General features: G+C 35.4%; 1 protein-coding gene across 10 annotated transcripts in view; it reads left to right on the top strand.

Moving 5' to 3' along the window:
• Positions 1 to 26,524, top strand: part of ADGRB3 (adhesion G protein-coupled receptor B3) — a 463,218-nt gene that overhangs the window by 224,459 nt on the left and 212,235 nt on the right. For all 10 annotated transcript variants that reach the window (XM_027713236.2, XM_027713240.2, XM_027713243.2 and 7 more), the window contains 2 exons: positions 5,449 to 5,517; positions 9,464 to 9,572. In XM_027713236.2, the coding sequence (XP_027569037.2) occupies positions 5,449 to 5,517; positions 9,464 to 9,572 (178 nt within the window). The remainder of the gene's footprint in view (positions 1 to 5,448; positions 5,518 to 9,463; positions 9,573 to 26,524) is intronic.

Below are 26,524 nucleotides of genomic sequence, written 5' to 3'. Positions count from 1 at the left end.
GAGCTTGCTGTTGCTTTTTACCTTTTCTAGTTTTTCTATGCACAAAGAATGTTAAATTCTGCAATAAAACCAACATTTCTTGTGTTTGCCTGTAGCCAGCTAAAAGTAATAATTTTTTTCAAACAGTGCTTTTGAAAAAGCATTTTTAATGAACAATCCTTTTTTTAATTGAATGAGAGTCTATCTTTTCCTTCTTTCCTGGTTTTACCATTAAACAGTGTGTTGTTCACTGAAAATTTTTCATGCAGTCAGAAATCTAATAGCCCAGTGTGACTTCTTCATGGTTCACAGGCACTACAGAAATCTTAGAACCAGTCTCAAGCAACTGCTTGACACAAGTGATTTTGTTCATGGGCTTAGCAGATCAGGTCATTTGCGGTTTACATACATTACAGAGAATTTGATTCTTTTCCCACTAATAATGGCACCAAAAGTTCTGTTCACTTCAGCAATGTAGAGATGTTTCCAAAATTCGTAACAGTATTCTGGCAGAACTTGGCAAAATTATTAACTATTATTTAAATAATTTTTAATTAATAATTTTGAAGTGAAGACATTAAAATTCATGAGCCACATTCTGAAGGAAATAAGGAAGGATTTCTCAAATCAAAGAAAAATAGCTATATTTCAGTATTTGCATGCCTAAATACCAAGAATTCTTAAATCTCAGCAAAAAAAAAGGTACTTAAACACAGTCAGAAAAAATGAAAGTTAAAAAAAATTAAAAGAAATTTCAAGCTAAGGTAAAATAAAAAGAAAACAATACATGGTGTTCAGGAAAGTAAATGAAATCAGAATCAAGCATATGTTTTGCCCAGGGGATATATTTAGCAATATTCCCATTACTGACATCTGATGATATAAAATGAAATCCTGTCTCAGTAACATAAGTTTAAAATTTACTGTCAATTTCTGAGAAACATGGATTTTTCCATATGTAACAATACTTCATGTTCTACCATGCTCTGTAGGACTGTATTTTCTTTTTATTTTTACTATTATATATTTTCATACTTTCTAGTCCATCATCAAAGTAAGTGACAAAATGATGAAAACGAAGTTAATTTGCACAAAAATTCTTCTTTCTGAAGAAGTCCTGTGTGGTGTTCTAATTACATTCTACATTTTGAACTAGATAGAGAGCAGAATTTTTTAGTTGGTGGATTTCTGTTTTAAAGAAATTATCAGAAAAGAATGAGTGAGGTTTAAAATCCCTGAAAATCATAATTTATCGTTTTGCATGATGTCGGAAAAGTAGGTTAGGATGAATTGTGGGTAACAGTACTTTTTAAGACCTGAAAACAACACTTGCATTAAAACTGAGAAAGGAATCCTATATATGTCTGAGTATATTTATTTCTTATACATTCCGTCCATCTGGATAGTCCCTCAACTGCCTATAATCCCTGTGTTATATCTAGTATTAATATTCATGAATAGTGCAAAAGATGTGATTCAAAGATTCCATAAAAAAAAAATGAACAGAAAAGTGAGATCAAATTTGAAAATTTCAGACTAATTACTCAAAATGAAGGTGCTACTGCCTGATATGCTGCATAGTAAATGTCACTTGTTTAGGCAGACAGATACCAAGAGCAAAATAAAATTTCTAAAGTATACATATCTAGTGGCAAGTTATTTATTATGCAACTCTTTTGCCTTTTGCATCTTTTAACCTTTTTTTTGCAACAATATTTATATATACATTTCATATACAGTGTCAGGAACAAAAATAACCCTGTATTAGGCACTTAAACAAGAAGCTGTCCTGCATCAGTGACTGAAAGTTGCAGTACAGTAACAGACGTAATTGCAAGACGAGTCATTCAATTCTTCTGCAAGCAAGGTCTTTCGTGTAGTATGTGAATGACACTAAAATACCCTGTATAGGTACACTGAGGTAATGAGATGGCCACTGTACTTATGTAAGAAGGATTCTACCAGGAAGATAATAAAAATTCTAAATAAACATAATATAAGCTATAATTTGAAACACTATTCAGAACTGTTGTAAAAGGGCTTGAGCTACCTTTCAGGACAGGATGGCAAAGTGAGTTGTACAATCCCCTGATGCAGCTAACATGAAACAAAGTTTATCCCCAAAGAATTTAAAGCAATATAATCCCATTTATATTAGCCACAGGCCCATTGCTGTCAGTCAGGGATTAAGAGGATTGTCCAATCCTTTTTCCCCCTCCACCTTCCTCCTCCCACACACATATTTCCCTATGTTGAAGTCCAAAACTGGAGGTGACTTAAGGCTATCCATTAATTCCTCTTAGGGAGGAATTCTTCTCTAGCTGTATAAAAGGATTTATGACAGCTTTATGCCTGCAGAGAGGGTCAAAGAATTTGGACTGAAATAGAGAACCGCAGCCATTGTATTATAGAAGAAAAAATTAAAAGGAAGGAAATTAAATTAGGAAAAACATAACTGTCCATTCCCAACTGTAATTGGCATTATTATCAAAAAAGCCTGGGCAAAAATAAAGGACTTCAAAATTTGGTTCTGGCTGTCCCAACATTTCTTGTAGTGGCCAGATCAGTAATATTTAAGCCCTGCCATGAAAGGAAGGAGCTTCAGTCTCCAAGGACGTCCAGCATTTACTGAAGTAATACCTTCGGATCACATCCATAATGCTGCTAAAATTTGGCCTTCATACTTGTCAATCATTTTACTAAAGGGCAATGTTGTTTCTTGCAGCATTCATGCAATAAACAAAAGAATAGTCCAAGTAGAAGAATGAATTTTAACCCTTCCTCTCCTGTTACATTTTTGGACTGCATCTCATGTCTATTCATTATTGAAGCAGGAAATCCATTTAATCATCCTCTTTTTAATTCGCAAAGCACTGGTATTGCTGACTCAAAAAGCTACATACTCCACTGCTACCATAAATATGACATCAACCAGTGATAGAAATAGAAAAAAAAAGATCTCAAGAAGAAAGACATTCTTGTTGCCCAGTTCATCATTTATGGTTTATTGGCAATTATGAAGTATATATCAAGTTATTGCTCATCTTTTGTTTGTGCTTGAGTCTAGGATTATTGATAAGATTTTCACATTTATTTCTGTCAATAATTGGTCATTTTAATGCTTACATGTACCTAAAATAAACATAAAATTTAATTAACACATAACATTATTAGCAAACCCATGTAATAGATCATCTATAAGAAACATTTTAACTCCTGAGTGTTTTTCAGGCAATCTAGGCTCCTCTCAGATAGCTCTCATTGCATGGACATGGATACTGTTGCTATTAAGGCTTAACCTGTTTCTGCAGGGGAATCGGTGGCTGCAATGTAATGCAAAACTAGCTTCAAACCAACTCCCCAGTATGATAAATTATCCCACACTGAGTTCCATGCTGCTGCAGCTAGACGGCTGATGACACCCTAACAAGTTAAAATTAAAATTTCTGTCAGCTACGTTTCTACAATATTGCACTGGAAGAGTGCAGAATTACCGTGTTTTGAAAAGCATTTTCCTCAGGCAAAATCTTCATAAGGTTGACTCTACCTAGTAGAACTCTTCTCCAAAATTACAATGCCCTAAAGTAAAAGTGGTTATAGTGCCATGAAACTGCCTTGGCCAGTTTAGTTTATTTTACCTGGGGAACCAGTGAAGATATACATTTTTCCTAGATGAAATTGCATCTGCACAATTGTGATTTGCTGACCTGGTTGAACTGGCATAATCCTTTAAAATAAATACTAAACATAACTCCTTGCATTGTGCTTAATTTTTCTACTGAAGGCCTGAAAGACATTAAATGTATTCCTGGTATATAAGCAATACATAGTATGTATATCCTCTTCTTATCTTCAGCTTGACTAGAAACTTTTCTTCAGTAATCCTGCAAGTTGGATCAAACCATGAGAACATTTTTCTTTTATGTCCTTTCGTTAATCCATTTTGTTTCTTCTCATTACGTTTTTTGTGTTACTGAAGCTTACGGATATTTTGCTACTGACTTCAGTGAGAGGAGAGTTGTGGCCTCATTAATGTCCAGAATTATTTGATCCAAGTTCAGCAAAGTGTCAGTCACCTCTATATTAAATTTGGTCAAGTTAAAGCAATTTATATCTGTGTGAATTTTATAGTTAACATAGTTAACTTCCTAGTGATTAGGCAAAGATAGATCCTCTTGCTTGTCAAGCAGTTAGTGTTAGGACTAGATTAAACTGGGGAACTGTTATAATGTAAAAATAGTTTTCACAAGTTTTATTCAATTTTCTATCCTAAACTGTTTTACTTATATGGTTGTGAGACACCTTAAGTGTCTGTGACTTCTCATATTTTGAAATTAACGTCTTTTCAAGCATATCAAACACTAAGGTCGGAAGTTATTTCTGCTCTAATTTTTGTCCCTGTGCAGTTTGTACTTAATAATGAGTTAAAGTTACTTCTTACTTAAACCTTATTTAAGTCCTTTTTATCCCCCAAATTGGCTAAAAACTAAGTGCAGGTGAAGTAATGACCATTAATCTGAGTTCCGCAGGGTCCTGTGGTTGGTATTACGGTTAAAAATTTTTTAGAGGTTGGGAGAAACTTATTGCACTCTTCAGTTAAGGTTAGTGGAAAGTACATGTATCTTTTATGAAGGAACAGATAAATTATAATTGGCAGGCTGTAGACAAAATTGACATTCTGCACAAAATGTGATACAAAGATGAGAACAGACTGCACAAATTCTTAGCTTTTAAGGATGAAGAAGTTTGGAATACAAATTGATAGAGAGAACAGACAAAATTAGAAAGGAAATTTCTCCACAAACATTTGGAAGAAAATGATTTTTAAAATGTATGATTCAAAATCGAAGATGTCTTAGCTTTTTCTTTTTCCCCCTTATTCTTAAATGAATAGGAGAATCAGATAAAGAAATTAACAGGCTAAGGCCAAAGAATCAGAAACTATTGCTTTTATGTTGAAATTCCTAAAAAGATAGAGGTAGATGTAACATTTAAAACTAAGAGGCACTTGGTTTCAAACAGTATTTACCAATGAAATACCATTATATGCCCTATGTTTGGTTATTAAGGATAATTTTTATGGTTTGAATAGAAACTAAAGACCCCAAAGCTGGTGTTTTCTCAACTATACTTTGGGTTTTTTGAAAAATATATAGTTGTCTTGTTTCTGGAATGAGAGCAATTTCCAAATAGAACACCATCACACTTAGAAGTTTAGCAAGCCTAAAATAGTTCTTTTTTTATACAAAGCATTACTACGGAACGTGATTATATAGCCAAAAATTAACAATTAACCACGTATTATGTGCCCTATATTTTGTTACCTCATCTCTTCCACTGACAGAAAATAGGCTGCAGAACTGCATCTGTAATAGAAAAAGGAAAGCTTTCTTTATGTCAAATTAAGGATATGGTAGTTTATGCCATTGAAATAATTTTACTTTGTCTTTTATCTAATTGATTTTTCAGAACTTCTTTCAAATCATTAGTAATCTCTTAGATGAAGAAAACAAAGAGAAATGGGAAGATGCACAACAGGTAAGATATTACAAAGTGTAATATATGGTTTTAAAAATCAGGTTAAACATGCACCCGACAGAAAATCCTAAGCAAGAAAATATTTTGGAAAAAACTGATCCTTTTCAAAAAGGAGCAATTTCAGGACCCACTGGCTAATTCCTTAGATTAAAAGAATATAAGGTGCTTCTCTTGATAAACAGATTTTTATTACATTCCATAGGATTATTCACTGTGTCTTTGCTTTGGATGTTGTATTGAAGTACATACAAAAACTGAAAAATGCTATTAAAGGCTATCTGCAGTGCTGCTTTTGTTAAACACAACACATCAGAACTCACCTAAAGACCTCATATGACACCATCAAAGAACTTACAGAAATGTAAACAGTAGACCTTTTCTAAAAGGTTGTATTTAGGAGAACAGTTGTAATTCTCAGACTAACAAATTTCTCAACTAATTTAGCTATGATGATAGCATTGTATAAAATAGGAAAATGTAGCAATAAAAAATCACTATTTTATAATAACAGAGTCTAAAATTCAAATAAAACCCTTTTTTTTGGATATAAGAATTTCCTATAGGCTTATACCAAGAAATTATAAGACAATAATTACGTCATTATAAAAATATAATTATTATATAACTATATAAATATATATATTATATAAAAATATTTGTTAGTGAACATAACCATAATACCGTCAAATTTATTTACATATTTACAGTGACAATGGGGATTAACATAGTTATGTACAGAGGAAAAATCATGGAGGTGGTCAAAGCCAGGGAAACATTTCTATATAAAGAATGCTTAAACAAAGCAAGGTGTTTCAGTATGGGAAATAGTCAAGTGTGCTTATGTGCAATAGAAGATTTTAAAATCAGGAGTGGTTTGGAGAATGCAATGTGTTGTCTTCTTCTACCTCCACCTTGTCTACTTACCCATGCCTTGTCCATCATCTGTCCCACAAAGAACAAGAAATGATTTAGGAGGAAATTCTGAGAACATGGAGGTAAAAGAGGGAAAACAAATCTCCAGTTCCCTCCCTTCCTTGCTGCTGGCAGAAGAAGTGGTGTTAAAAAATGGAGAGGGGACAAGTTATTTCTACTCTTCCATAGCTCCTTCTCTCTATCTCACAGCACTGGTAGGCAGGCAGGAGCCCAAAAGAGCACCAAGATGAGCTGTACACAGGAGCAGTGGGCCCATAGCTACCTGGTTATAAAGCTTGAGAGTTCACTAAATCTTAGAGTTCTGAGATATGACCCCCCCGAAAAAACCATACTGCTGGTCTTATTACTGTTCTTATGCAGTTACACAGGCAGTCTCAAAGAAACTTTGGAAGCGAGTAACCTTTCATATCAGCTATGAAGGATAAGCAGGATTCTTATAAGATTCTTTTTTACTTTCACTATTGAAAGGAAAAAAAAATCCTATGCAGAATATTATTTTCTATGATATTTTGCACAAAACATTGAAAATTTAGGGTTAAAAAGAATTGTATTATAAAACAGAAAAAAGTATCGCTTGAAATTACTACATCCTGTATGAAGATTTTTTCAGGTTTTTATGTCAAAATCAAGGTAGGAACTGAACTTGAAAAGAATCTGTGCAAGCCATTATGTGCTGTGAATACAACCCAGTAAAAACACTATGGACTAAAGGTGATTCTGTTTCTGGTTCAGCCACTCAAACAAATTTTCTGCAAACCTAGGTGCATTCTAACCAACCTTTTTGCCAGCTTGCATAGTTTTCTTAACCTCCTCAACTACTGTTAGCATAGTTCTCTTAGCCTGTTTTCTGTATTCTTTGCTGGAAAGAAAAACTTACTGTCAGCAAATTGCTGATTTCAGTCAAGTGTACAGCTGCAATGCCTCAGCACATCTTTTTTTCTAGATTAAATGCTAACAGTTGATACCATTAATTACAGGTTATATAGGATTCAGATAAGCAACTCACTTTAACGCTTGCCTTTTTTTTTAAGAGCTGATGTAAAGCATAAGCTTTAACACAGGAAACCACTTCAAGTCCACAATGCATAAGTTTTATACCAGTGTTTCAAAACACAAGAACTGTTTTGCATATTCTTAATTCATGATCTGCTGGCATCCTATTGATTAACCAGTAATTCAGATATATAAAAATGCAGAGTACCTCTATAAGACTAACTGCTCAACAGTTTCTGCTGAAGTTATTACTATAAAGTTTTATGTGGAAGAACTAGGGTTTAAAAAATCTTTTCATTGAAATTTTTCTTTAGTACATAATCTGTTAGTTTGTGTACTCTGAATGAGATGGATGCAAAAACCACACTTGCTACCTCAGTAACTCATCATTAGGAAAATGGAAGTTAAATCTCCTTCACTTGAAGCAATATTTGCAACCTCTTAGGATAATAAATGTCACAACAAATTCTTCTTCAAAATAGTATTGCTGCCCTACCTTTTATAAAAGATCCATGGAGAAAACAAAGCACATTGTGAAATTTGCTAAGTAATTCCAAACAGTTATGGATATAGATAGATAAAGCAAGATGACGATGGAGTGCAATATGAAGCAATTTATAGTCTCTATAGGCATTTTTTAGAGTCTGTAGTCCCAGCAGTGGAAAGAATGGGTTGAATATTGCTCATAAAGTAAATTTGGATATCTCACTGATATGAAGTAAAAAGCTCCATGAATGGGTCATCCATTATTTTTCTATTACTGAAAATTGTCTCGTTCATAACAGGCCATAAAAAACAAAAAGAATTTTTTTATATATGTGATATGAACAGAACTTTTAAGCTTATTAATAACTGCTTTGATCTTTAATGCTGTTTTGCTAATGAATCATTATTGTTGAATATAAAAAAAGTTAATGTTTTTGTGATCGTAGTAACTTACAGCTTTGCAAATAAAGTTTCTTGGAAATGTGCCAGTCCTTATCATTTTGAAAGTCAAATTGAGAGGCTACATTAGCAACACCAAGGCTACTGCAATTTATTTTAGTTTACTGTGTCCAGTTCTAGTGCAAGACATGAACATAATGGAAAGAGCCCAGCAAAGAACCATGAAGACATTTAGGGGATTAGAACATCTGATATTCAAGGAGAGGCTGAAATATCTGATGCTATTTTGCTTGGAAGAGTAAGGGTCCTGGCAATACTAAAAAATCTTGAAGGGGAGGGGGATTAAGGAAGACTGAGCCAAGTCTCAGTGGTGTGCAGCGACAGAATAAAAAACAAGGGCAAAACTTAAAATACATAAAGTGCCATTTATATATAAGAAAGACTGTTTGGCTGTGAGAGTGATTGAATGCTAGAACATGTTGTGCAGACAGGCTCTGGGGTGTCTGTCCTGGGAGACATTCAAAATCCAGCTGTATGTGGTTCTGGGCAGCTTGCTAGAGCTCATTTTGCTCTGCACAGAGCAAATGATCTCCAGTGGCCCCTTCCAGCTTCAGCTATTCCATGATTCTACTACTCCACATCAGCAATGAAAATAGAACTACCAGTAAAAATTTATATTACTTACACTTTGATTAAAGCAACAAAATTTATCATCCTGGAGAGGGCACAGTAAGATTTGCATTCAGCCATTTGTATGAATAGTTCTGAAGTTACTGAAGATATCTTCCAGAGGAAGGAAGAATATTTTAATTGGAATTCTTCTGTAATATGAAATGCTGTAACCATTAATGAAAGTAATGGCCAATAAGTTTTTGGTGCAGTGAGTTAGAGCAAACATTCCACAGTTCCAGTGGAAGTCAACAGTCCACAGTTGACTTCACACGACTTCCTGGGAAGTAGTGTCTGTTTGCATGAGGGTTTAATAACAAATGGGTTGTTTTACAGTAACAGAAAATGTTCCATTTTGAAACATGGGAAGAGAAGATGGACTGTTAAGTCTCACATTTTATTTGAATTTGCTGCTGTAGAGATTTTGATATTAAAACTAACGTCATGTCTGACCTTCCTCTGTTAGATCTATCCAGGCTCAGTGGAGTTAATGCAGGTGATTGAAGATTTTATACACATTGTTGGAATGGGAATGATGGATTTTCAGAATTCATACCTAATGACTGGAAATGTAGGTAAGAAATAGAAATTTCTTCTATCAAATTTATGACCTATTGAAAATCAGAAATTGCAAGTATATAGAGTTGCTGCTTCTATCACAATCCAAATTGGGCTGCTCCTCCTCCTCCAGATTATCTGTATTGCTTGATTATCTACTCTCTGGTTTAGCACACATGGAATACCTTACGCACTGGACTTTTCATATCTCAAGATCTAAATGCAAAGGTTCTGAATCAAAACTAGGAAAATACTCATCAGAATACTCTGAACTATGGGTATATGCTAGAGTGTTTCCAGGATATACAGTGTTTCAAATGTTAATTTATAAAATTGTGCTAATTAAGATAATATTTATATACTTAATAGCTTGAGAAATGTTTACTTTGTTCACATTATATCTTTTAATACTCCATTCTCCCAAAGAACAGTCTTTGCACATGTTATGCTGTGATAATAATCAGCATAGACAGATAATCAATAACTAAAAAAGGATCTATTAATTGCCAAAATAATTTAAGCCTAGAATTTCTTACATTAGTTCTTCTATGTGTGACAGTTTCAAAATTTCATTCAGATTTATTTTTCAAACTTTGTTTAAGATACTGGAATGTTGCTAGACAATATAGTCATATAATAACAAAATCAAATATGAAAATGCTTAGCAACTGAATTTCATTTATTAGTAGTCATAAATGCTTCTGCAATATTGCAGCATTTTATTAAAAATTCAACCAAAAAATAGTTTGAAAAGCTATTCTCTAAACATTTTGTCTTTGCTTAGTACTTTCATTGTTCAATTACCTTTCTATAGCTACACTTTTAAAGTGCTGGGAAAGCATTAGGAAGTTATATGTAATGAACGAATTCAAAATATGTGTTTGTCTGATAGCAAAACTGGTGTTAATACATTCTCTCATATTTTGAGTTAGAATCTTATTGCGATAAGTTCTTCAGCATGTCATTAGAATGAGTTAGAAAATATGGTCATTTTGAAATTCGTTGGCAGAATAAAGCAGGGAAAATGTTGGATTGTCCTCATTGAAAATTTAGCTTGCTGTGCAGTAGTAAATATTTATTACTGTTCTTCAGTTCATATTATAGAGTGACAGGACTGTAATACATTTGTCCTCTGAAAAATGTGAAAAAAACCCAAGCTGGAAAATGTTTTAAGAAAATGCGTTCAAATAATCTGTGTCTCTGTATAGTCATGGTTTTGCATGGGAAACAGCAACATCTTTTCAACTGAGTCAGGAACCATGCTGTGCACTGGCTAGTTTAGATAAATGCAGAATCTTAACAGTCTTATTATCTTTCTCTTCCCACATATAAGATATTTTTAGGCACTCAGGAGTAGGCCTGTTCTTAACTGTAAAACCATCAAAGGAATAGAAAGAAACTGAGAAAAATAAAATTAATTTATAGGTTTAATCTGACTACCTAGCTCTGGGCTTTGACATATTGGCATGAATTTATTCCCCGTATGCTTGGTCAACCATCAAAAAAGGATAGGGTCACTGCTGTGCAGATCATTGACCAGAATACTTGAGCTCAGGTGACATGCTGAGACGGGGACAGAAGGTTCTTATCAGCAAGGAGTAATTTCTTATTTTCACTAACAAGTAAGGAATGTATCTGGAATAATTCAGCTTTAGTGTAGCTGTCCTCAGGGGGTTGGCATAGCTGTCTGACTGCCTATGTACTTGGAATTTAGGAAACATTTATGTTGATCTCAGCTGAGAAGAATAAACTATGCAGTTGCTGACTTGTCTTAGCATTAATTATTCTGCACCACTGAGAATTTAAAAATGTCTGAGGTCTTATCTATAACAATAGATAATATTCTTTTAAATCATAAATATTCTTTTAAATCAACAAACACATTTAATGCAGGAAGCGGATATTGTGCATAAAGGAAACCCAACTTTATCTATATTCATCTTTAAACAGACCAATCCAATAGAATAGTTTAAAGAATAGAATCATTGAATGGTTTGGGTTAGAAGAGATCTTTTCCACTCACTCAGGTAGCTCAGACCCACATCCAGTCTGACCCTGAATGTTTCCAGGGATGAGGTATCTACCACCTCTCTGGGAAACCTGTTCCAGTGTTTAACCATTCCTGTTGTAAAAAAATTCTTCCTTGTATCTAGGCTAAATTTACCTTCTTTTATTTTATGACCATTAGCCTGTGTCCTGTTGCAACAGGCCCTAGTACGAATTTTGTCCTCATCTTTCTTATGAGCCCCATTCCAGTAGTGAAAGGCTGCAATAAGGTCTCCCTGGAGCCTTCTCTTCTTCAAGTTCAACAAGTCCAACTCTCTCAGCCTGTTTTCATAGGAGAGGTGGTCCAGCCCTTTAATCATTTTTGTGACCCTCATCTGGACAAAAAATAGGTTCCTGCCTTTCCTGTGCTGGGGACCCCAGAGCTGGATGCAGTACTCCAGGTGGGGTCTCACCAGAGTGAAGTAGAGGGTCAGAATCACCTCCCTCAACCTGCTGGCCATGCTTCTTTTGATGCAGCCCATGACAGAGTTGGGGTTCTCAGCTGCAAGCGCATATTGCCAGCCCAGGTCCAGCTTTTCATGCCTCAGTATCCCCAAGTCCTTCTCAGCAGGGCTGCTCTCAATCAGTTCATACCCCAGTCTGTACTGATAACAGGGGTTGACCTTGCACAGGGTGCAGCACCTTGCACTTGGCCTAGTTTAACACCTTTTGAGGTTCCCATGGGCCCACTTCTTAAACTTGTCTAGGTCTCTGGTGTTGTCATCCACACCACTCAGCTTGGTGTCATCTGCAGACTTGCTGAGGGTGCGCTTGATCCTTTTGTCTATGTCATTGAGTAAGATATTAAACTGTACTTGTCCCAGTACAAACTCCTGGGGAACACTACTTGACATCAGTGTCCATTAGGACACTAAGCCATGAATTGCTACCCTCTGGATGTGACCATTCAACCAAATCCTCATCCACCAGAGTCCCCCCATCAAATCCATCTCTCACCAGTTTAGAGGGAAGGATGTTTTGGGGACCATGTCAGAGGTTTTCACTCTGTCATAGAAGGCCGATAGGTTGGTCAGGCAGGACTTGCCTATGGTGAACCTGTGCTGGCTGTCTCAAATCACCTCCCTGTCCTTCATGAACCTTTGCATAGATTCTATGAGGTTCCCAGGCACGGATGTGAGGCTGACAGGTAGATAGTTCTCAGTGTCCAGGGGTCCTAGATATTCCATAGTTATTTACCATAAAATATTCTCTCAGGACCTTTACATACTTTTTGCTGTATTTTCTGTGTCAATTCACTTTAAAGGTCAGATATATGAGAAAAGTGATTCAGTACTAAGTATGAACTGCTGCTTCTTTTCAGAAAAAAAAAATCCAATTTTGTAGCAAATTTCACAGCAATGCACTGAGTACTTTTTTCCTTCTACTGATTTCAGTTTACAAGTTCATTTCTAATTGAATGATGTTTCTAAGTGAATAGTGGTATATATACAATTTAAACATCTAATTGTGTTTGACAAATATGCTAATCTCCTGACTTCTTCCACAGAGGGGATTTTATTTTCTCTTCCTTTCAAGGCACACAAACAAGTAGCTGTGGCTTAAAAAGTTACTACACAAAAGCCACACTGCAAATTGTGACTGTCCACTGCATATTCTCAGTTCATGACAAATGGGAAATGATGAAAATTACCTTAACTATACAATAGACTATCAAAAGCCACATTATAATGTTTGAAAATAGCTGAGATACAAAAGGACGGTTGCCATACCACTGTTAAACTTTTCAGTGTGATGACTTTTAACTCATATTTTTCATTGCTTCTTAACAAAACATCAAAGACTGGTTTAAAATCCAGATGATCCAATATCTATAATTTAATAGGTTATTTAAGTAGCTCAGTAAAATCATATGTATTTCCATTAAAGCAAGGCCTATCTCCTCAGCTTTCCTCTCAAGGATAGAGAATATCCTATGATAAACTTAACAAATGTAAAAGCAACAATTTGCTTTGATCATGCATGGCTGGGACAGATGGTATTTGTTTTATTTGTATGCTCTCAGTTCTGTGCTATATTCCTTTAAGAAATGATTAGGTGAAATAAAAGCCTTTGAGAGGAGGTAGAAGCCTCCTTCCTCATCCTGCTCCTTCTCTTCTTCTTCCTCCACCTCCTCCTCCTCCTCCAGACCAGCTGAGCAGGCACAGGAAAATGATAGTGTGAACAAACAGAAGCTTTTGCTACCACTCAGAGTCCCTTAATTCACTGAAAGCACAGACCCACCTGCAAGGATACAACATGCAGAGGGAAAAAAATCTTTCAAACCATGTTGTCATTTTCTGTTAACTAATTGCTTTCAGTTTTGTCTGTTTTGAAAGTTGACTTCCTGATTTTAGATTAAAGTAATAATGTTGGCTTTTAATAGCCTTTTGATTTTTTTTTTGATTTTTTTTTTGATTTTTTTTTTTTTTGTTTTTTTTTTTTTTTTGGGCACTGAAGGCCAGAGCAGATCCGTCTTGAGGCTTTGGCTGATTTGGGGTCCCATCACAATAAACCATTGAGAGCTTTGAAGATGTGTACTAGATGGTGGGCAAACTGCTAAGAAGAAATATTCCTCCTTTAACTTAAAAAGAAAATTTCTAAACTGGAAGATTGGAGTGCCAGAGGCATATCTGTCTTTAAAGGTATAGGAGGAATGTGGAACTGGAAATAGGGATTAGTATTAGGAGATATGTATTTTCTACGGCAGATTAGGATTCCTCTGTCAGAGAAAATTTTCCCTGTGTTTTCAAATATATTTCCTTAAAAGCAACAGCCAAAAATTGGTTAAAGGACATTCTCTTGTCCAAAACCAAGCTTACAGCTCTTAGTTGATATTAATGAGAAACCAAATAATCTTGAAGTGCAGTGTGTTGTCATGGATGAACTGACAGAAAATAAAAAAATTTTCAAGTGGAAATCCACTTTTTGTTAATGTTAATTTTGTGAATAACAATGTTTGAATGATCAGTAATTTTATAAAGCATGCAGATATCACAAAGTCACGCAGACTAGTCAAAGACAGGAAAACCTGAAGATCTCCAGGGGGTAACAGAAAAATGAAGAGGATATCTATAGGCAGATTAAATTCAGTGTTGACAGAAATGTAAGAGGGAGTAGTTCAAACCATCCAGAGAAAAGAACAGCATTAATGTGCAAAAAGAACACTAAAAAAATACAGTTTTTTTTTTAAATTTTCAGTAGCCATCATTTGCAATGCTCTTTTAAATTGAGATTTTATGGTTTGGATTCATTTTACTTACTTTAACCATCACGAAGTTTGACAAAATCACCCCAAGCTTTCTTTCAAATCAAGGGAAAATACTGCTTAGGAGAGCAACTCATACCATGTCAGATGTTTAAAATGAGGGTATGGGTTGTCTTCTGGAAGTTCTACCACTGGCTGTAAAGACAGCCTAGTGACTAGCTCAGGCTTGAATGATTCATGTCATCTAAAGCAAAGAGGAATGCTTTTTTGTGAGTAAATAAAACCTGTGAAAACCCACATTGAGAACTGGAATTACATGTACTCAACCGAAAAGTGAATACAAAGAGAAACTAGGCTGACATGTCTGTTTAATCTTGCTCAAGGAAAAACCAAAGATTCCTAACTGTACTTGAACACATTTAATTCTGAATAAACGTGTGACCAAGGTCTTACAAGGGATAAAATAGAAACAAGTAGATGTCTGTATGGTGCATGCAGATAACAATGATATTATATGAAAAAATGAAGACATGTAACCCATACTTCTATGCATAAATCAACTTTTAACTAACAACCTGTTATCTCTCTACTTAAAAAAGGACTGCCGTGACATTGGTGCTCCAATGAGTAATCTGATCCAGTATAGTAATTAACATTTCATTTAAAACTTCATACTGAGCTGCTTACACAAGTTTTATAGACATTGGCAGAGAACAAAGTCTGATTTCTGCCTTCACAGACAGTCTAGAATACCATATCGGAGAAAATTATTTTAAAAGTATCCATTGCCTCCTGTCTTTGCACTTTATTGTTCCACCTTCAATCTTCCATTCCATGTTCATATACATGAAATTTTACAAAAACATTAAATAATCCTGTAGTTATATGAATTATATCATAAAATTTTCCAGTCCTAGCTAGGACACTAAGAAATGTTAGTGAAAGAAGCTTTCAGATTATGTACCTTCTCTAGCTTTGGGAATCCTAGAAAATAAGCAAGTTGGATTTCTGTCTGTTATTGTAAGTTGATTCACCTTTTCCAAGGTAAGATTTTTAGATCTTGTACATTGTAAATCCTGTTTATACTTTCTAGAAACTTCAGCACATTATGTGATTTGTTTACTTATCCAAATGGCATCTGCCTAATCTACTTTGTATCAGAATTAGTGATGTGTATCTTAAATGCAGAACCCAAGATCCTCTGACTCATCTTTCATAAATGTATTGCTGGCCTAAAATATACCAAGAGACTGAATTTATTTAAATGTTTCAAAAGGTCTTTTTTTCAAATATGTTAAAGAAAACAGAAGAAAAAAAAAAAGGCACAGCATTGATATTAACTTGGACAAAGGTGTAAAGAAAAGGTCTAAAATTTTCAGTTAGGAAACAAATATTTTAGTAAACTATTACGCATATACTCAGAATTCATTTGTAATGAAATTACTGCTTGTTCTGAGGCCGTATAGTGCATAAGCACAGCATTGAGAATTTTTAAAGTGGTTATTTGTAGTTAATAAAACTTCAGCTGCTAATATTTCCACATTTTCTCCTAATATGAAAGAAAATTGAACCTGTCACACAAACATAAATTTTGTAGAATGGCCCGAAACACCCATTTAGATCTCTCTCCTGTTTCCATCAAGTTATTCCAGAGCACCCCATGTTTTCACAAAGGAAAATTTAAGGGTAGGGCCTTTAAACCACTGTGTGAATTACACTTGCTATTTTTAAGAATATGAACAGGAATCACTTCTTGTAGTTGCTATAGATGTGTAAATACCTCTAAAATGATTAACATAATTATTCATTTTTTTGTCAACAAGTTTTCACAAGAAAAAAGTAAAGTGAAACTTGCATGGTTTTGCAATGAAATACATTCTTAATAGATATAAAAACACAAGTTATCTTTAATTCATATAATATTTATATTGTCTTCAGACTTATACAGAGCTTTTGAATAACTAGTAAACTACACACCAAAGTAAGCAATATTTAGCTAACCATCTTTTCTTATACTTTATTACATAGTTTTGCTATATAGACTTTTGCCAGTTTTCCTTTCTTCTCAAAAGAGCTTAAAAGAGTCAATGCCCATCATCTTCCCATTTCAGGCTAGGATCTGAGGTTTATGACTGTGTCTATAAATATGAATCAAAAAGGACCCAGTGCAGGCTTCTGAATTGTTGTTCACACTATTTATTTCTTGGCACCTATCCAAACGATGTCGAGGTGTGATTCAGGGAATAGTCCGTGTGAGAAACCAGTCCTCGTAGGCATTCTCATTGCACTGTGGTGTGTAGTTGGTCACACTCTTGTTCTTGGATAGCAAGCATGGTGGTCAGAACAGTTCTAAGTTCTGCCTTCTGCCATATGTTCTTTTCATGCATGACTTTGGCTCCTGGTTCTCATCCTCTTTGTCGCACACTCAGATGTAGCCCACCAGTTTTTCCTGCCCCAAACTTGTATGCTGTTCCTTGAGCAGATGCTTTATTTATGTGAAAGTGAGCACTTGCCAGATTTTTTTCTTCGATCCTCAAAAAAATCCTTCAACTCCTAAGATTCATACACAGCCAGTGTCAGTCCCTTGTTCAACCCATATGTAATAATCTGTGGCTAAACACTTCTAGAAGAGAAAAAATAGATAAAAGAATAGGGAAACTACTGAGAAAAGTCAATTGCAATTTTTTTATGCCCTGATATACTTCTGCTCCATATATATTCATATAATTTCCTTTGCTCCAGTCTCAGCAATTCCTTGATCAGATCAATATGTTGGCTTTCAGAAGACTCAAGCTTTCTCCACTGATTAAAGGAGAAAGACTTCATGCACGCTTTGAAGATCTAGCTCATCGCAGCATCTGATTTAGTGCCTGAAGTAAATGCTCGAGAGCTATATTTCTCTCTCAATATCAAATAAGCTTATTAAATGATTCCTGTTCCCTGAAAACTTAGCTGTGAACAGTGCATAAAAGACTAGAGCTTTTTCACTCTTTTCTAAAACTTCATATCAATGATCCTGATGAAATATGGCTGTCAGTTACTTCAGACTGAAAATTACGAATATCAAGGGAATGTCTGTATGAATCTTTATCAAACAATCTTCATAAATGTGGATAAAAATCTAACTTAATTCTGTAGCTGTACTCAAAGTAATAGTCATAATTGTGTAGCTCGTTTTGTGCATATGATTTATTAATTAACCTTAAAGGTAAAGTTAAATAAATTAACTATTCAGGATTTTTAAAAGGGTACTATAGGAAACTGGAATAATCTATTTCCCTTCTCTACCTTATATTAAGTGTAGTAAAAGGTTCTAAAGAAATGGAAACTATAAAACATGCAGACATTCAGGCTTCAGGATCATTAAAAAGCATGCCTCCAACAGAAGCAGAAAGCAATGACTACAATTTGTGGAAATTACTTTTTGCAATATTTAAGTATATGTATTTTATATACTTGTATCCTTCCTAAATTTCAGCCTTTGTAAACTCCTTTCTGAATCATTCTGTTTTTTCACATGAGTAATTAAAAGCTGTTGTTTTCTAAAGGAATAAACTTTTATGACAGGTCATTTTTTAACAGGTGCATTTAAATGTTGACCTGAGAAATTAAATATCTGAGTTTATTTACTCCTTTGTCTCAGAAAGCTGCATCTTTAAATGACTTCCAACAATTTACAAGTAGAATGAGGCTTAAAGAGATAGCAGTTAAGAGTCTGTGGTGGTAACTTTGCATTAATTCAGTGATGGAGTTAATGCACACCCAAGAGAGTTCATTTCATAGTAAGGTAGTGCCAAGAAGCAACAATCCTGTTCAGTGAAGCATAGTGTCAAGATATGCCAAACAATACAGTCCTCCCCTTAAACAGGAGTATCACAGTCCAGTAACAAGATGCAATTCTAACAGACTGATGATTCATTCTGGTATTTTTTGTCCCTGAAAGACAGTTACCACAAGAGCACCCAGCCATCATTTGATGAGATGATCTGCTTGTATAGTGTGGCTAAGTTACGGCAAATAGCAGAGTTCCCCCTCAGTTTTAATGATTTCTACAAGGTTGTGTTACTCACTAACTACTGAAAATGAAAGAAGGAAAATTAAATAGAATTAAAGTAAAAACTCACAAATTATAAGTTAGTTAAAATAGGAATAAAGCCAGCTATTAGCTCTACATGATACTTACACTGTGTCAGAAAGAGATCTATTACCCAAAGCTCCATTGTGAATGTGGAGTTAACATGGTTTATACTGAGCTAAGGAGGTGGCATACCAACCACCAGAGTTCTTTTTCATTTTCCAGCCTTTCGAGGGTGAGAAAAGAAAAAAAGCAAAACCAACCAACCAAACAGTAAAACACAACCCCCCAAACCAAAAATCAATCAATCAAACAGAAACAACAACCACCACAGAACAAAGAAACAAAAACCCCCAAACAAACGAAAGGAGAAAATAGAGGGGAATGTCTATCTAGAATATTAGACAAATAGACCCTCTGTGTTGAAATTATTTCCTTGGTGATAACTGTACATTTCAATTCCAAATAGTGGTATAGATCTGCCTTTTTCAAACTGCATAGCCTGAAGATAACATAACAATAGAGGTAACTGACTTGAAAAATGAAATATTTCTATCCAGTTGGTTTCATTAGAGTGTTAGTGGATTAATAATATCAGAGAAAAGTATTTTTATGGTAAATAATTATTTTGGCAGTAAGATATTGTTGAGATCAAGCTTCAAAGCCATGTAAACATATGCAGATGTAATTCCGAGTAATCTGTTTATGTAAGTGTAATTATTTTTTTTTTTAATATGGAGAGTTGGAGTTCAGTATATGGACCAAAGATACTACATATTTCTCTGCCATCCTGTTAAGATCAGATTGTATAATGGTAACTATAAACAGAGCTGAGTGACAGTAAGACCAGTTCAAACCGTCTCAAAGGATTCATTTACTAGGTGTGCCAAAATCAAGAACAGGGTCTGAAAGTTTTGAAGTATCTTTTGTGCCTTGTGATTTCTGAACCTATAAGTTCACCCATTTCATGGCACTAGTTTGCTTTCCCTTGACTTCAGCTGTGTTTTAGGACCCCCTTTGCTGCTCTGTCTCAAGGCTGAAATAGAGAATCTCTGATAAGAGTTGTGATATAAATCAGAGGATTGTTCTACTGTGGATGCATATAGCTTTTTCCCACTTTGGAAAATTTCAAAAGGAACTCTGCAAAATACTATTTTTTTTTTTTTGTTCTAAGTCTCCTTTAAAGTGGGAAAGAAGAGAGAAAGAATTTTTCCTCACTTAAAATATGTGGTACAGCTCTCTGGCTTGCAGTGTTTGAATGGCACTAGGTGCATGCACAAATGCTTGAAACACCATGCAGTGGTGCTAAATAGCTTTATATTGTTGTGGATGTTTTTCTTTTTTTTTTTTTTTTTGTTTAAACACTCACTCTCCACATACTTTGAGACATGTAGTCAGCCATAGGCAGCATTCCTCTGTAAATCTTCTATTAATATAGTTTGGGAAATGATCTTGTAGAAAAGTTATTAGATCTCACTGCTTGAATGATTTTTCATAGAATCTGTGGCTCAATGCTTAGGTCTTCTTTAATGACTGTTATTTTGTGTGATTTTTTTCTAACATATAAGATGTTCCACTTTTAGCACCAGTTACATTAGTTAATAGTTAGCAGGGTTACCTATGTGCCGTTTTTTGTAATATATTGCTATCAAAATCTCGTGGCCTCATGCCGTGTTCTGTACTCATTAGGCAAGTATTTTGAAAGGAGATAGATTTCAAGTACACCTCTGGGAAAATAGTGTATTAGTGTAGTCACTTGTACAGTACGTCCTGTCTCTGGTCCTGTTGTAGAGGAGTACAACTAGAATGTGAGCTGGTATCAAAATCAAATACTTGGAAACCCATTCATAGATGTATAAATTGTGCCCTTTGGTGAAACATATTTTGTCCCTATATTGGCACCAAAATTTCATCTCCATTGAAGCAAAGGAATGAAAAGAGACTGGCCTGCCCAAGGGAAAGAAACTGTGGGAAGGTCATCAGGATGGCTGGATCTTCAGGGGTGGGCAGTCAGGTAGGCTGCTTCATCTGCACACAAAAGACTTCTCCTGTTCCTGAGGGAAATGTTTATCAAAAATATAGTGAGCTTATCCCCTTCTTTCTCATTTTAACTTCAAGAGGATACAATATGTTCATAAAGATTAAAGGGAATGTCTTGTTTTGCCATTACGTATCTTAGATTGTTCATTGCAGAAGCATGGAATGAATGTTTTTAATGCTCATTTTGCTTTGAAAATTGCATCACTATCTAGGCAATGAAAAATAATAGTCTCCATTCACAGTCAACAATGCAAAAAGAAAAGTTAATTTCTGCAAAATGACTGTCATTTAACTTTGCCAAATTGAACTTATACCTGTTTCTTGGATGAATAGTTCCACTACTGGAAGACATGGCTGGTGATTTTATATCACATTGACTATTTTACATTTCTGGTTGTTCTTAGAAATAATTTTCAGAAGTTAAAATTATAGATATCCAAAACTCTCATAAACTGAAATGATAGAGACTGCACATCAATAGGGTAAGACATTGAAATATGGCACTACTTGGAAGTGGTATTCAACAGCAAAGTTCAGAGAATTTTGTAGTGTTTATGTAATACTGTTTATCATTTTATATGGCAAGATATTAGATGGAGTTTGCTAACTATATGTGTTTGTTCTTTGGCTGTACATGAAGCATGCATTTAGGAGTTTTCTTTTAAAGTTTGGAAAACAAGGCAAGTAACTGTAGAGGAATTTGGTCATTTTTCTTTCTTGTAGGCATTTGTTAGAATATTTTCTTCTGTTCATAATTTTGTTATTCTTTAAATTCTTTAACAGCATATTCACTCATGAGCTTTTTAATGCATGGTTTGAGGGAGTCTCTGTCTAGTGAGCCAAATGCACACTTTTAATGGATTTTTTTTTCACTGTGGATATAATTTCTATTCATAGCGCCAGTTGCTGGATCCAAATTTTTACCTGTCACTCAGCATTCTCTATGTTCACTTTAATCTGCACTGTTAGTGATTTTAGAGATGTCTCCTAGCTGTATACCTGGGTGATATTGTTCAACCTGCACTTTATTTTTTTAATTTTAGATTTTTTCTTTTATTTAGTGTTTCACTGAAATAAAACTAAACTTTCCATTAAAAAAATCTTAAATGAAGTTATGGTACCTCCCAGCTGTGTTGGACAGTTATTACAGGCTGTCTGACAAGCTACAAATTACTAAATTGCCATAACACTATTTTGTTTCTTCACAGCATTTGAACCTCTTGGTGGTATGGAATGTTAGGACTTAGTGTCTATATTGCCATCTTAATCTTTCATGTTGAAATAGTTTCATTTAGTAGAAGTATCTAAATGGGTAGAATTTTTTTTAATTCAGATCCACTCTATAATATATTGAGGTTTGGACTAGAGGAGGAAATGATTCTGTAGTTGATGGCTAGAGTTTTCCCAATAATGTAAGAAAAACAAGGTCAAGTTACTATTCAAGTGCGACTTCTTTGTTCTCAGTGTAATTATTTGGGCCCATATGAATGTAATTTGTGACAGAAAGAGCTGAAAATGAAAGAAATCATAATATAAAAATTCCATAAGCATAGCATAAATGTAGTACATCATTATTAAAAAGCCCAGAGAATTGCTTATTAAACATACTTTCAGGTTTTGTTTAAGGGCTTCTGTCCCCCTCTTATCCTATCTTGTATATAATTTCCAACCTTATATACTTCTGTTGAATAATAAAATTGTTTATTCCTATTAATGGGCTTAAATGAGCTGTTTCACTTTACTGATTTTACTTCTTTTATAACTTACGCTAAATTCTCATTCATTGTATTTTTAATGTTTATAGAATCATAGAATCATTAAAGTTGGAAAAGACCTCTGAGATCATCAAGTCCAACCATTAACACAGCAACCCTGTGTTTACTACTAAACTGGGTCTCTAAGTGTAACATCTACATATCTTAAATAACTCCAGGGATGGAGACTCCACCACCTCCCTAGGCATCCTGTTCCAATGTTTCACAACCCACTCAGTAAAGAAATTTTTCCAAATATCTAATCTAAATCTCTCCTGGCATAACTTGGGGCCATTTCCTCTTGTCTTGTTACTTGAGAGACAATAATGACCCCCACCTTGCTACAACCTCCTTTCAGGTAGTTGTAGAGAGTGATAAGGTCTTCCCTGAACCTCCTTTGCTCCAGGCTAAACAACCCCACTTCCCTCAGCTTCTCCTCATAAGACTTGTGCTCCAGACCCTTCACCAGCTTTATCACCCTTCTCTGGACACACTCCAGCACCTCAAGGTTTTTCTTGTAGTGAGGGGCCCAGAACTGGATGCAGGACTTAAGGTGTGGTCTCATCAGTGCTGAGTACAGGGGGATGAGCACTGCCGTGGTCTTGCTGGCCATACTATTTCTGATACAAGCCAGGATGCCATTGGCCTTCTTGGCCACCTGGGCACACTGATGGCTCATGTTCAGCTGGCTGTCAACCAGCACCCCCAGTTCCTTTTCCTACAGGCAGCTTTCCAGCCACTCCTCCCCCAAGCCTGTAGCATTACATGGGGCTGCTGTGACCCAAGTACAGGACCCAGCACTTGGCCTTGTTGAACCTCATACAGTTGGACTTGGCCCATTGATCCAGCCTGTCTAGATCCCTTCCTACCCTCCAACTTCCAACACTCCCATCAACTTGGTGTCATCTGCAAACTGATGGAAGGTGCACTTGATCCCCGCATCCAGATCATGGATAAAGACATTTATCCCATTTATCCAGCAGAACTGGGCCCAATGCTGAGCCCTGGGGAACCCCACTAGTGACCAGCCATCAGCTAGATGTAACCACCACTCTCTGGGCCTGGCCACAGAGCCAGTTTTTACCCAGTGAAGGGTGCACCTGTCCCAAGTCATGGTCTGCCAGTTTCTCCAGGAAAATGCTGTGGGAGACGGCCTTTGCTGTGTCAAAGGCTTTACTAAAGTCTAGGTAGACAATGTCCAAAGCCTTTCACCCTTCCACTAAGCGAGTCACCTTGTCATGGAAGGTGACCGGGTAATTCAAGCAGGACCTGCCTTTCCTAAACCCTGATCCACTGGTTGTCCTACATGTGCAACATGTTGCCCCTCAAGAGGATCTGCTCACTCAAGAGCTTACCTGACATGGAGGTCAAGTTGACAGACCTGTAGTTCCCTGGATCCTCCTTCCAACCCTTCCCGTGGATGTGAATGTTTGTGTAAGTTTTTGGGAAAAAATTATTCTATGTCCAATTAATTTCTTGCTCCAAGCAGTGTAACAAGTGTGTTGTTTCAGCACACACAGTGAAAGTCTCATTTCTGGAATGATGACATTAAGCACCTTTTGAAAATGGTTCATTGCCATTCAAATGTCCCTCTGCAATAAACAGTGTAACAGTAGAGTACAAATTTTTAAATCATCCAGATTTAATTAATAGCCACATTTCATATCAAGGTTGGTCCAGATTGTGCTGACCACATCTGTGCTTCTGAAAAAAGTTACTGCTTTGAAATATTATGAAATAACTGAGCATCTATACACTGGCACCATACATTGTTCCTTTATCGTTTAGTTTAGAAATTTTGTTATGAAACTTTGCCACCAGAGTGCAGTCAGTTTGGTTTCCAATAAAGCACCATTTAGATGTTTTGGGATTAGAGACAGAAAATGCATTTAGTACATAAAAAAGTATTCTATAAAAACAATAGCACTGAAGAAACTACACAGAGCAGAGAGAGGAAGAAAAGGGGGAAAAAAGCAATTTTTTTCCAGCATCCTGTAAAATACTATTTCTTGGGTAACAATACTATAATCAGGTTATGGTGGGGAAGAAAGATCATATATAGTGGCATGTTTTGATTGTGCAGCTCTCCAGGGAATGATTTGTACTAGAAAAGCCATCTTGACTGTGGGTTATAATAAAAATACTATTGGAAGGCAAGAAATATTTTTTTTTGCTGGTTATCTCCTAGATATAGCTGTGGAGATAATTACAGTTACCCCAAATATGGCGTGGCAGTAATAGCAAAACTAGACTCTTGTGTAGAATACTTCATGCTGAATAATTTTGCAGAATGAAAGTACAGGTTATTTTTAAAAGAGTTTGCAAAAATTTTCAGTAAATTAATAGCTTCTCTGGCATGTACATTCAGTCACTCTGTGTTAGGACTTTCAGGTGCAGGAAATTCATTGAAGCCATTGTGTTGTGTTGTTGAGTCCCCAAAACTGTTGATCAGTAGAAAACAAAATTCCATCCCTGCTTCTTATTTCCATATTTCATGTTCATGATATTCCATTTAAAAATAATTCACCATGATTTTTCATGTAATAACATGTGCAAATTCTTCCTCTCCACTTTACATCATAGGTATATTGTGTTTTCTGGAATATTGCACATTTTAGAATCAAATTTTAACTTTATAGAGCTTCTACCTACAGGCAATATTTCCAGGAAATAAGGAATAGTTCACTGAAGCAGTATAGTTCCAGTTTGGGAGACTTCATACTGCAATGAACAGCACAAGAAATTAAAGTAATAACAATAGCAATAAACCCCAAATTTGTATTGGAATAACAATAAGAGAAAATAGGTTGCAGATAGGATGTAGTGCCAAAGAGATAGCAGTCACATCAGGTGTGCATGTTAGTAATGCAAGTGTTGCAGAGCCAGACACAATGACGGCTCCTTTTGACTGCATCTGTCATGCCTCAGGAAAACCAGAGATGTTTTCTTCCTCACAGTACTTTCTACACATTGGCTGTCCAAAGTGGTAGTTCTCTACTGCATGTAAAACCAAAACTGAAGGTACTGTAAGGGCATCTGAAAATCTGGTCGACAGGTCTGAATTCAAACAGACTTTTTTTTAAGAATTAGAAGCCTCTCTGCTTCAGGTATAATGCTATGTTATATCTTGAGTTAAATACTTTCACCATATTCTATGATTAGTTTTGGCACTGAGCTTAATAATAATGTGCTTGCATTTTGTATACTCATCACAGGCAAGGGTGAATCCAGCATTCCTAAAATGCAGTTTAAGCTCACTGTGCAATACGTACAAAATTCAGATGATTTTTTTAAACCCTGAGAAGGCAACACAAGCAACTCTAATTAGGCATCTCTCTCTTTCAACTGCACTCAAAATGAATGAACATGTAAGGCACTTGAATTCTGACAAGGGAGACAGTAATGGTATAACATCTGACTTAGTTGACTAGTTGACTGTTTCCATTTCTTTCTTAGCTGATTGGATCTTTTTTGATTCCTCCTCCCACAGCTTTAATAAACATGAAAAGCCTCTCATCTGGGGGGAGTGGGAGGGAAGAAGCGGGGGATGCTGGAGATGGGTTGACCAGAATTAGATAACGAGCTGAGCACAAGGTCCACATGCCATAGTGATTCATGTGATTGCGTTATAACAGCTCATAATAACCAAGCTCTGTCATTCTTTATAGGCCCAATTTTCTAGTTAAATCTTTTTTAAAGCATCTCCTCATTGTGCAGTTGTTTTATTGAAATGACCATAATAACACTAAGATATTTCTCCGGAGTTATTAAAGTTAATTTAGAATTGAACAATGTGAACAAGTAAATCAAACTCCGTCTAATTAGTATTACTTACTACTTATATTGGAT

The sequence above is a fragment of the Pipra filicauda genome, unplaced genomic scaffold, assembly GCF_003945595.2.
Source record: "Pipra filicauda isolate LSUMZ 115617 unplaced genomic scaffold, ASM394559v2 scaffold123_size2130275_pilon, whole genome shotgun sequence".
Taxonomy (NCBI): Eukaryota; Metazoa; Chordata; class Aves; order Passeriformes; family Pipridae; genus Pipra; species Pipra filicauda.
This window is presented reverse-complemented; position numbering and strand designations above follow the sequence as displayed.